The sequence below is a fragment of the Argiope bruennichi genome, chromosome 7, assembly GCF_947563725.1.
Source record: "Argiope bruennichi chromosome 7, qqArgBrue1.1, whole genome shotgun sequence".
NCBI classification, from domain to species: domain Eukaryota; kingdom Metazoa; phylum Arthropoda; class Arachnida; order Araneae; family Araneidae; genus Argiope; species Argiope bruennichi.
The window spans coordinates 105122058-105134873 of NC_079157.1; the positions used below are offsets into that span (position 1 = coordinate 105122058).

General features: G+C 27.1%; 1 protein-coding gene across 2 annotated transcripts in view; it reads right to left on the reverse strand.

The window, feature by feature from the left end:
- The window catches only part of LOC129976472 (uncharacterized), a 29394-nt gene that overhangs the window by 1735 nt on the left and 14843 nt on the right, over positions 1–12816 (reverse strand). For both annotated transcript variants that reach the window (XM_056090075.1, XM_056090074.1), the window contains exons 8-15: positions 10845–11060; positions 10599–10701; positions 8158–8233; positions 7088–7204; positions 5712–6077; positions 4383–5054; positions 2580–3260; positions 836–913 (exon numbers count right to left, since the gene is read on the reverse strand). In XM_056090075.1, coding sequence (XP_055946050.1) covers positions 836–913; positions 2580–3260; positions 4383–5054; positions 5712–6077; positions 7088–7204; positions 8158–8233; positions 10599–10701; positions 10845–11060 — 2309 coding nt within the window. The remainder of the gene's footprint in view (positions 1–835; positions 914–2579; positions 3261–4382; positions 5055–5711; positions 6078–7087; positions 7205–8157; positions 8234–10598; positions 10702–10844; positions 11061–12816) is intronic.

The following is a 12816-nucleotide window of genomic DNA, read 5'->3' on the forward strand; positions in this document are numbered from 1 at the left end:
GAATGCATCTAAACGACTTTTTAAAAAATTATAGTCAATCACCCATTTATTACAGAACTAAGCCATATAGACAGGGATTATTGTGATTGGCTGAGCATCCAAATGACTATTAGCATATTTCATCTTTTGCAATTCCATCTGCTGTCGACAATTCGTACACTTTCATTCAACCATTGAAAAAATTCTGCAGTTGAATTATGAAATTTTGAGGTATGTTATTGTTTATGTAATAGATATTTTAAACTGTGCTTGGGATATTTCAGTACAAATTTAAGTAAATAAAACCAAGTTTTCTTTGAAAAAAATTTCAATAACCATAGTACTTAATATGCTAATTTTTTATACACTAAAAATTAATTAATGAAAATTTCTTTTATTAATATGTTATTCCAATAAATATTTACAAATCAATTCTGCTTTGAATTAGGATGAGAAATAGTTTTAAGTCCATGGAAGACAGACCAAAGAGCTCTAATTATTTTAATTTATACAGTTATTTTTGCAAAATAATTACTTACTTCATTTTTTTTTTCTTCCTATTTATATAAATTAAACATGCCTGAATTCGACTCAATTAAATAATTTCTTCTCAGAATTAGTCTCTCATTTTTAATTAAAAAAATTATTATATCTGATCTTCAATGTATTTGAGAATTATATAAAAAAAAGATCCATTAAAAAATATAATTTATTTCTGACCTTCACGTATAAATTGAGGGTATTTTTTAATAATTGATAAAATTTTAAAGAAATGAAAAAAAAAAATGAAGTAAATTTAGGAGATCGAACTATTACTTAAAACTTTATATTCAATAAAATGTAAAATACAACTTACTGTCTTGATCACAGATAAAGGGTTATATTTTATATAAATATCATTATCTTGTTTCTTCATTAGATTTGAAGATTCGTCCTGAAAAAAATGCAAATAAATAAAAAGTGCCATAATTTTAGAGATATATCTATATAAATTATTTCTACCCATAGGACGATCAAATTAATAATTTTGATAAGATTTATATGCAATAATAATTCTGTCCACAAAATACCCTTTAAACTACTTAGGAGCAATATCAATACAAAACACAACTTTACTAATTAGAACTCGGTTATTTTTAGTGTTGTAGCGGATTGTTATGAGTGGGGATAGAACATGGGACCTTGTGATTCGCAGTCCAGTAGCATGAACATGATACAAAAGCAATTGCTCGTGCAGCATAGCTGTTAACTGGCTTATAAGCTTTCCACTACAGTACTCTTCCTTCAGTGAGTCGGAGGTGAGAGGAACGATATGGCTGTTGAGTGGGGATATATTAGCAGTTGAGTCTATGCGCCTGTACCCATTTGAGCATTTTGAGTAGCGCCAAGCGTTACGGTAAGGGTGAGTGGGTGCTGTTGCGCCAAGTGAATCTGACGGCTTTGTGTTGCTGCGTCAAGTGAGTCTGACGACTTTATGTTGCTGCGGCAAGCGAGTCTGACGACTTTATGTTGCTGCGGCAAGCGAGTCTGACGACTTTATGTTGCTGTGGGTAGATGGCGCCACAACAGCTGTAGGAAGGTTGAAGGTTCATCGTCCGAGGTCACCAATGTAGAGGATTATTATGAGCGAGGATAGAACCTGGGAGCTTGTGGTTCGCAGCCGAGTAACAAGACCACAAGACAAAAGTAATACTCATGTCTCGTAGCTGTTAGCTGGCTTATACGGTTCATCACAGTGTAATAACCTGTTTTTCATTTTCTTTCTTAACTGACTATTTAAAAGTTTGTTGCCCATTGACAACAGGACGACATTTTGAATAGAAAATTCGAATACAAACATTCAGGTGAACAGTGAAATTGCTTATCTTCCTACATGTTCATATCATCCAATTATTTTTTTTGAATGTTGTAACTAATTTGGTAAATTAGACAAATTTCCTGGCTACATGAAAGTAGAAGGTTTCTCAAAGACAGGGGAGTGGGACACAATAAATTAGAATAATTTTACAATTTGCTTCAAATTTTAAAATAAGTTGTTGAAAAAATTGAAAATTTATTGAGTTTATGCTCTTTAAAATCTGTTTTAATTACAATAACAAATGAATCAATTACATCAATGTAATTATTTTCTGCCTTTCAATAGTTCTTTACAAAAGTCTTTCAATGTGAACTTTTACTGTTTCCTCTTATATAAATATTTGTTGAAATATAAAGCTAATAATCAAAAGTAGTTTGCATTAAGTAATTAAAGGAATTGCCACCAATATAATATGATTTCCGTTTCCATAATGGCAACAATAATTTATTTTGAATGAAAATGTATAATTAAGATATATAAAAATTTCTTGGAAAATTTTCTATAGAATTATGAGAATTACAGGAATGCTAATACAGTAATTTCTGAAATTATTCCATATATATAAAAATGAAACAGTCCCACTAATCCAGCAGAGATCTAACAATTTTAAGCAGTAAATAAATATAGAAAAAAAAAGATATATGTTGACTATTTAATTTTGAAACAAAGAATAAAATAATGGAAATTCACTGTCAAGTGTTACAGATAAAATTATTAATTCAAATTTGTTATATATACTTACTAAATTATTCTTAAATACAACACCAAAGCTTTCAATGAGATTTTCATAAGAAAGTTCTTGAAGATTCTTGTCACTTTTTGGTAATTCATTTAATACAATGTTTTTCTCTTCAGATTTATCACATAAATATTCTGAATTAAGCAGATGAAAATTAGAACTTGAAAATTCTTTCCAATAGAAGCTTCTGCTTTTATCACTTGAACTGCAGCTTTTAGTAGCTGAATCAGTTTCTGAAATAAAAGAACTCTGACTCTCTCTTTCTGAATTAAAAGAGGAGCAATTTTCTGTCAATTCAATTTTGGATGCATATAAAGTTGTCCTTTCTTCATCTGTTTTATGCAATAAATTATTATGGAATGTATTTTCTATGTTACTCTTACATAAGCTCTGAGAAATGGCACCAGGATTTTCCACTGCTAAACAGTTGGCATCAGTTTTATTACAGTCATAGGATTGAAGCGAATATATAATTGTATCACCTGAATAATCACTGGCAGCAGAAGACTGATTTAAAGCTCTAACAGGAAATTGTTTGTCATTTCTATCACAGATAATGAAATCATTGCTTGCAGGAGATGAGCACAAATCTGGCAAGGGCTTAGACTGATTTAAATTTTTTGACTCAAGGTCATTATGCAGAGGATCATCGACACTTTCATGCAAAGAAAGAAGTACTTTTGCCTGAAACGAAATGTCATTAATAGTATTAGACAAAAACTTTAAAAAAATGAAATTAAAAAAAAAAAAAGAACTTAAGAAATATGACTGAAAAGTTAAAAATATAAAAAGACAAGTATGCATTTAATTTAACTATGTACACTAGGTATTATAATTAAAATCTATATAAACTGGAAGCTTAAGATTCTTCTTCATTAACCCTCTGAAGAGTTCAAAATTCCTGCTTTGAATCAATTAAAGCTAATTCACCTTATCTCTGAATCCAGATCCTTTTAGCATTGAAAAGTTGTAAACTAAATGATCCAAACTTTTGAACTAGATCCAAAATTTTTAATTAAAGTGCCCACAAAAAATACTATTTCATATTTTCAATACTATATCATAATATAATCAATTAATCATTTATATTGTTATAAATATGGAGAAGGAAACTATAACCTAATTCTGACAATGCACAGAAGTTTCATCTTTAAGTTATAGCTTAAAAAAATTTTGAATTTAAAAAAAGGAAATTCAGCAAATGTACTTTTTTCATTATGATGAGAAATTTCTACTACAGCAGTTTCAAAAATTTTATGCATTTATTTACTGAAATTAATAATATACATTAATGTTAAAAATTGTTTAATTTTTGCATGTATTTCCATCTGAAAAAAACAACAACAAAAAACTACTACACAAAAATAGCATTTATACTATATCAAGATTAAATAAGGTAATTAATTTATCAATTTTTGTTGAGCTGCCAAGTGAGTTTTAAATGAATTATTTAACTAAAGTGTTAAAGGCTTATTTTCTTCAAATTTTCAATGTAAATGACTAATTCAATATACCGTCAAAATGCAAATTATCCCATTTGCAAGACAAAACACAACTGAAATAATCACTTTTTATGGCTTTTCTTATTTTTAAAATTTCATTATAAAAGTAGGAATACCATAAAATAATAGGTTTAAATAAAATAAAATAAAGTGTAGGTAGGAAAATAATGTAGAGATAAAAATAATAAAAATTTCAAATCAAAATAAATAATTGTAAACTAAATTAAAGGAAATAAACAGACAAGTTAAAAGCCTTTTTAACATAAAAAAATGATAAAAAAGAAAATTAAAAAAATGTACTCACTAAATCTTTTTCAGAATTTAAATTGCCTTTTGGATCCAGATTTTGGGAAAAAGTGTCTCTAAGTGTCATAATTTCTTTTGGGGATTTCTTTGAATGATGACATTCTTTTCTAAGGATATCAGAATGTTTTGAAGTAAGGTGATCAACATTTGAACAAATGTTGTTGCCATAATTGAAAGAATCCCTTTTCTTGAGATTTCTATTTTTACAATTTAAACTGCAATTTTGCATGCACAAGATCTCACTGGAATGAAATTTTCCTACTTTTACTTCAGTACAAGAAAAATTTAAGCTGTTTTCTGCAAATAATTCAGTTTTTATTGGAAGTTCCCCATTCATTTTGTGCATTTTATTCTCATGCAATATATTCCCCTTCTCATTTAAATCAAAGCTCTTAGACTGTGATGTAACAGATTTTGTTGCATTTTTGTGAGAAGTATCAGAGAAGACAGACTCCAGTGGATATACAATTGTGTCACCTGTCTCATCACTAGCTGCAGCAGAAGTAATTAAAGCTCCATCAGAAAAGAGTTTGGCACCTCTAGAATCAGAATAAGCAGAACTTTTGCTAGTATTAAATGGTAGTGTGCGAGGTGAGGAATATGACTGATTTGAAATTTTTACCATCAAAAGATCATGCATTAAATCTTCAGAGAATTCAGAACATTTTATCTGAAAAAAAAATACCAATTTTAACAAAAGAAGAAACGTAACAAGAATGGAACAATATAATATAAAAGAAAAATGCAAATTTAAAATTTAATTTAAAGAAGAATTATTTATTTTTGTAACTACTCACTTATTGATAAGACGTCAAATAAAATGTATTAAAATTGAAAAATAATCCAAAGCTCAAAATGGGAAGTTTGATATTTTTTTTAAATGCATGAAGGAAAATATAATTTGGATTAAAATTTCACCATAGAAGAATTTTCCTAGAGAACACAATTTATTTAGCCAATTAATATCGAAAAACATGAATAAATAAACCAGAAATAAGATTGAGTATGCATAAATTTCACAAAGATCCTTTGAAATATATAAAACAGTTGAAGTTAGATTTAACTTCTTTGGAAATGTGACTTTCATTATAAACAAAAATAATCTTAACTTGTACAATATAAATTCGGAAGAGTTCATTGAATCCCCCCTCTCACTTAGTTACTGCCAATATAAAATAAATGTAATGTAACCAAAAGAATTATTTTTCAATTTAGAAAATTTATTTTCTTTGAAAAAGTTAAAAATGTGAGGCTATTCTTTTAAGAAATGAAATAAAAATAAAAATTATTAAGATAGTAAAACAAGCTATTTTATTAATTTACATACCATTTCAAAATCTGTTTCTTCATCAAAAGTCAGTGGTTTATTCAAAACTTCCTTTATTCCATTGTTGTTGATATCCTTAATTTCATTCATAGTAGAAGACTTAGAAGGACTCTTCAATAAATTTACTGCATCATCTTCAAAACACAAGGGTGCATCTATTACAATAGTCTTGCCATTCTTTGGAGAACAAAAACCTGATGATGATGATGAGGATTCCTTTTTTATTTCAGTACAAAAAGTGCTTTTCATATTATTAATAGAATTATTGCTTAGAATATTTCCTGAAATATTTAATTTACTTTCTGAAGTTTTAAGTTCTAAGTCTGCAATACTGTCTAAAGCCATAATTTCAGTTTCAAAAATCACCTGAAAAATAAAGTTTTACAAGATATAATTTTTATATGCAAAATTCATGGTTAAGTTCAAAAGACATTCTTTGCTATTTCAAATTTTTCTAAACTGTTATGAAAATAAGGAAATATTTAATTAAGAAATATTGAAATATTTCAGAATATCATATCTTAATAAGTATAACATTAGGAAATTCATTAATATTCATCTCAGCATGCTAAGAAAATAATAATTTTAAAACCTTTTTTCAAATTTTAGCTTTAAATGTCATATTGTTAAGCATCAATAATGTTGCTTTCCAACAAGGTAAGTTCAATCACTGGAAAGACCACTTTACGGTAAGCTCTGTGGGATACTGATCTGATGCAGAATCAGGGCTTAGCGACAAAATAGATAATACTGGAATCTTCCAGAATTCTGGCGATAGAGCCAATAGCCTGACTGCTTTGTGTGCTGTGGTAGTTATCATAATGGATTACTACTTGTGTGCTACTGTTTGTTGTAGTGTGCAGTTGTGTGTTGCTTATGCACGTCTCTGTGGTGCATTGTTGTCTGCATATTCTTGTCTTCGTGTTAATAAAAGTCGCCGTTGTTACTAAAGGACTGTTTCTTCATCGAATAACAAATCAAAAGAACCTCGAATTCATAACAATATATATGGTATAATAATAAGCTTGATTCAAAGTATGTTACTTTTATCAAATAATAGAAGGAAAATTAATTATAAAGGATCACTTTAGAAAATAAGTAACATAACAGAAATTAGTAGCAAAATGAGTATGTAGGATTAAATTCATCTTTCATTCTATTCATTTAATATCTTGTTTACTTTGTTTGTAATTCCTAAATACTAACTCTCTTCCCTTTATTGAATTTTGATTTAATGCTATTTATTTAATAAGTTACACTAATCAGATCATTTTTCCCAAATGTCTGACATTTTTTAAATGAGATGCATATGAAAAGAAAATGTTAGGACAATGAATTAAATAACTGTCCATTAAAAAAAAAAACAAATATCTTACATAGGTAAGGTAAGAAGCTTCAAAAGAGTTGTGAAAATTTTGTAGAAAATTGACGGTTACTGTACCAGCCATGTCCGCAATTGCATGAAAATTCTTATCTTCAGAAACAGCAACATGCTGAAATAAGAAAAATGGAACGTTAAAATATTTATTAAAATATGAATTAAAAAGTTTAATCAATATTTTATATATAATCAAAAGTTTACTTTTGTGTTTTGTAGAAATGGATGAATAAATGCGATAATATATTTATATCCCCGCCCCCCAAAAATTATAATTTCCATACTCTTGAATAATTATACCATAATTAAAAAACTTTTATAAGTCAGAATTAAAATTTCTTTTAATTAAAGCATAGAATTCGCAACAATATTATATCTCCTTTCAGTTATTACTCAAAAAATAAAATCCAGATAAAGTAAAAAGAAAAACCTTATGAAGTAAGACATACAAAGAAAAAGTGTCCGATTTAAGAGTGATTTGTGTATTAAAAATTGTCAATACTTAAAACTGTGAGGAAAAAAAATTGTTTCAAAATATCACTAATATTGTATAAACAAATAAACACAACTCCATTTATAAATAATTAAAAAATTGGCACTGAAAATATTTAACACACAATTAAATTTACAGACTCAATTCACAATAACCATAAGAAAATAGTAACTCTAACAACTACCAAATGTAGTGCATAAGCAGATAAATGAATGATAACATCAAATCATGTAACAATTATCAAATTTAAAAATATTGGACTGATAAATCTTATAATGTAATAAATGTTTGCTTAAATAAATTTAAGTAAATGACTGTCTTCTGGAATATTGATTTAATTTAAACTAAGCTGTTCAAATTGAACTAGTACAACTCTAAGAACATATTTTCCTTCAAAAAATAAGAATATAATCAGGAAGAGATAACAGTTCAAAAAACATATTAAGGATTAACTTCACCCCCATTTATAACAAATAAAAATTCACAACAATCAGTCTATCCTGAATGGTATAATGCTGAAAATAATCAGTGGGTGATATTTATGATGCATGTCACATAGAATGAAAATTACTCACAGTTGAAGAATCAAATAATGATGCCAATCCTTTCTCAGCATATTTTGTACAACACTCCCTCGCAGATAATGAAAGACTGAAAATCAAAAATAATATAATTAAATGAAAAGTCAGTAGTATGATTAAATGAAATTGTTAATTTTGATGTATCAAATATTTTAAATATCAAAGTTCATTTATAGAAATTCACCCTTACATGTTCGAAGTTTAATAATGCTGCCAATTTTGATTTTCATTCACACAATAATATTTCGTTAAAGTATCAGTGATTGTATAAGAAATTTAAATGAAATCAAACAAACCAATATTCGAGGTAAATTAGTTGGTCACTGAAGGCAGCTAATATTTAATCTAAATAAAACTTGTTAAAATAATATAATTATGTATGAAGAATATAATTATGTTATCAAATCAAATTATAGTAATTATTTTTCATTTTAAATTCTGTGATTATTTTATTGCAATGAAAATATGGAAATGTTTTCATTTCCATATTTTCAATGTTTCTAACAGGATAATTCATTTTTTCAACTACATCTATATATAATATATTGCGAAATAATAGATGAAATAAAACATCAAATCAAATAATTGAAATCTTTTAGACTGTGAATTAATTAAATATAACAAGAATTTAATTATATAATCATAATATACAAAAATTAGAAGCTTCTTCCAAATAAATTAATTTGTAGTTTTGAAAATGCAAACAAATAATTTATGAAGTATAATGTATTAATAAGTTAAATCTTATAAGTTTCAATACTTTTCAGTTAGCTGGGTTAAAGGTCACCAGATAATTTAGGTTTCTGCTAAAAAAAAAACTAAAAAAAAGTTATATGGCAACTTTTTGCATGCGTCCGGCTAACCGAAAAGTACAAGATATACATTTAAATAATAAATTATTTTGTCTATACAAGAAATTCAGGGTTGCCATTCATATCTGGAAAAAAATCTGTATGTCTTCCATGCATATATATGCAGTATAAGAGGAAGCACGAGAATAACGCTCATGAGGTACTTAAAATAAAATAACAACACTCCATCCCCTTGTTTTTATCAGTAGAAAATACAAAGCAATAATTCAAACAATATTGCATGAAATAACAGTATATTAGATGAATGTTTATATTCACATACAGAAAAAAAAGACAAATTCACATAATAAGGGGAAAAAAAGATATTGATCAATTACATCATGCTCTATAACTTAAAGTCAAACAAAATTAAAGACTCAGGTGAAAATCACACAAACATTCTTGCTATCATGATATCTGTATCATAAGAGTGTGTATTACAAAAGAATATGTAGGTTTTTTTCAAAGTCAAAGGTCCTCAAATTTGCCAGTTCATATGTTTGAGCATCAATTTCTGCGACTTCTATAGATTTTTCAATCACCAGTTTCATTTTTTTTTCTTTTGCAACAGTTTATAATTTGGAGATTTGTTTAATGTTTAATAGGTTCTTTTTTTTTTTCTAAATTCTTTTCTGCTTTTTTAAAGCAGAAACTTCAAATATGCTAATTTTGCAAGAGATTATCTAAAGTAGCAAAACTCTTGAGAGTGGAACATTTAAGACATCGAAATAAAAGTTTGTGGTATCATACACAGTTCTTAAATTGATTAAAGAATTCTCTTCCAGATTTATAATAAGTATATCTTTGTCGATGTTAAATCCACTTTTCACAGTCACTCTGCCATGGGATAATACAAGAATTATTTTTATGACTTCCTAAAAATCAGAAAATTTTGTGAAATGGAAATCATCAAAATGAATTTCTTTATTAAATAAATCAAGTCAATTTTTTTAATATTCATTTTTTAGTTTTTAACAGAAAAATTTCGAATTGGATCTTTGCACGTTCTGAGATTGCAGTGGCAATTTGTGCTTTGAAATAAAGAAGCAAATAAACCATTCTCTTTTCACATAATATTGTATTGCTTTTTGATAAAAGTAGATTTAAACAAGAAACAGCTTTTAAAATAGCACACATTCAAATATATTTTATAGCATTCTTCACTGATGTAGAACACTTAAATAAAAAATGTCTTTGTTTAGTTTCAGTTGTTCTATTAGTATTCAAGTAGCTATAAACACTATTCCAATAGCGATACTTTTTATTCTAGTCTTTGAAATTGGGTCAATTTTTGCATACAAAAAGGGAAATGAGTAGAAAAAGCGTGAGACTCCGAGAATGATGTTTAGTTTTTAGAGCTAAGATGAAAAATCTATTTTCTTGTAATATTGAAAGAGATCAACATTTTTTTAATGGGGAAAATATATATATATATACTTTCCCAGTTTTTAAGAAAAATTTCAAAATTTACTACATTTCCCCTGTTTTATAGATGATTTTTAAATTCCCCGTGCTTTCCTGACTTTCCTGGTGCCATGGCAACCCTGACATCTTATATTTATATATATATATAAAAAATCATACTGGCCAAAACTATTGAGAGTTGGAGAAGAATAGACTCCACAAAACGTGTCTGCCCATGCGCAACTGTTTTCCAATCCTTGTTTCACAACATGAAAAGGTGTAGCTGACAAAAATTAAAAAGACAGATTAATATTTTTAATAGCTATTTATAGAAGCTATAAATACAACATCAGAATTTTCTTTAATAGAGTGAGCTTATAAAAATAATAATTTTAAAACTTTAAAAGTGCATAAATTAATGCTTACATGTATCATGCAAATCGAAGAATCTGAGCGTCCTATCTATACTTGAAACAGCAAGCCAACGATGATTACTAAAAGGAGCAAATGACAAGCTTTCAATGCATGCACCAGATGCTTGAAAAAATAAATAAGGTTGTATGATATATGGTTGATCGGTTTTTTTCACTGCAATACTTGAGCTAAATGATGAAAACTTTATCATCCACACACAAACAGCACCTAAATAAAAGAATCAGACTTTAATATTACACATACCAATATTACTGATACAATAACTTCATAATTTTTGCATTATGCATTAAAATAATTATCAATAATTATTTATAAATCAATTAAATATTAGAAATAATTGTAAAATAAATCTCACAATAAAATATCCTTTTGCCTTTAAGTTTCTTTTCATATTTTTTTTTTCATAATTGAATTGATCTTGTTTTATCGTCCTTCTAAGTTGGAAATCATTCTCATCAGTTAGATAAAACTTAAAGGTGAGAGAATATTTTATTGAGAGGTTTACTTTACAATTATCTCTAATGTTTTATTGATTTATAAATAATAATTGAAATAAATTCTAGTAGTAAATGAAGTAGTTCCAATAATTAAATACAAGATAAATAACTCGCACTTTATTAGTGGACACATCAATGCACTTACTTTCCAGGAGATGCGGAAATTCTTATTGGAATGCTTTAAGTCCGATATAAAGTTAATCAAGTATTCTCCTCACACATTATTGACTTTTCAGCTTTACAAAAGAAAATTCTTCAAAGAATCTGATGTTATTTATCGACTTTTTTTGTTGTTGATAGAGGCAGTCTAGAAAACTAAACTATTTGGAATTAATAATAACAACAACAGTAAAAAAAAGTCCTATATTTAAACGAAAATACAATGAAAACTTAGATTTTGAAATGTACCATTGCTATTTATATGAAAATACAACTTTTTAATCTTTCTCTTAAATTAACTCTTTTCTTCATAGTAGAAAAAGATCCCATACCACCTTGCTTGCAAGTCTCAGTGATTGTAGCATTACATTTCAGTTACTCTCAAAATATTGTTACGAATCTAGAATACTGCTTCCCAGCATAATTATTTCTATCATAAGAAAGACAGTATTACGGTCAGCTCTATTGGATGCTGGATCAATGACAACAGGGCCTGGGTTCAAAATGTTCAAGAATTCGGGCGATTTCTGTTTGTTTTAGCCAAAAAAAAAAAAAAAAAAAAAAAAAAAAAAAAAAACATCTAGCTGAACTTTCAGGCAGCCAGTTGATTTCAGCATTTGTGAATACTAATAAAACTAAAATAGGAAATTTCTTAATAAATTCTGAATAAATTATTACAACAGCCAAATGTGCATTCTTCACAACTTTTCACAAAATAAATATCATATCATGTGAAGTTAGCTTTAGCTTTGCCTAACAGTATGTTTTGTCCTTGCTTCTGATTTATTTTTATTTTAAAAGCATTTTATCACATGACAAATAGTCAAATGGAAAAATTGATTAATTTAGTAGCATTTTAAATTGATTTATCCATTTTATGATGAAAAATAATCTGTTTTCAAACATTATGCATTGTTTCCTTACATTTATGAATAATTTTTAGTGAAACAGAATATTTTCTTGCCAAATTTATTAGTTAAAACAAAAGTCGATCAATATTAAAGTGTCACTATTACTTAAAATAAAAATAGCAATTGATTATAATATTTTTTGATGAAATGATGTGGAAATGCATTGGTGACCTTGGTGCTTTCTGTCTATTCATTTTTTTTTCTTTTTATAAAAAATTATGCTGTATTTAATAAAATAATACATTTTATAATAAAGAAATACATGCAAGCTTTTAGTCACAACAAAACTGACATGACATAACAAATTATCAAACACAATTTTTAATATTCACTATTAGTCCCAAAGATTTGAAGAAGAAATTTTTGCACCAAACCATTTTGGGGAGATTCTGTTTG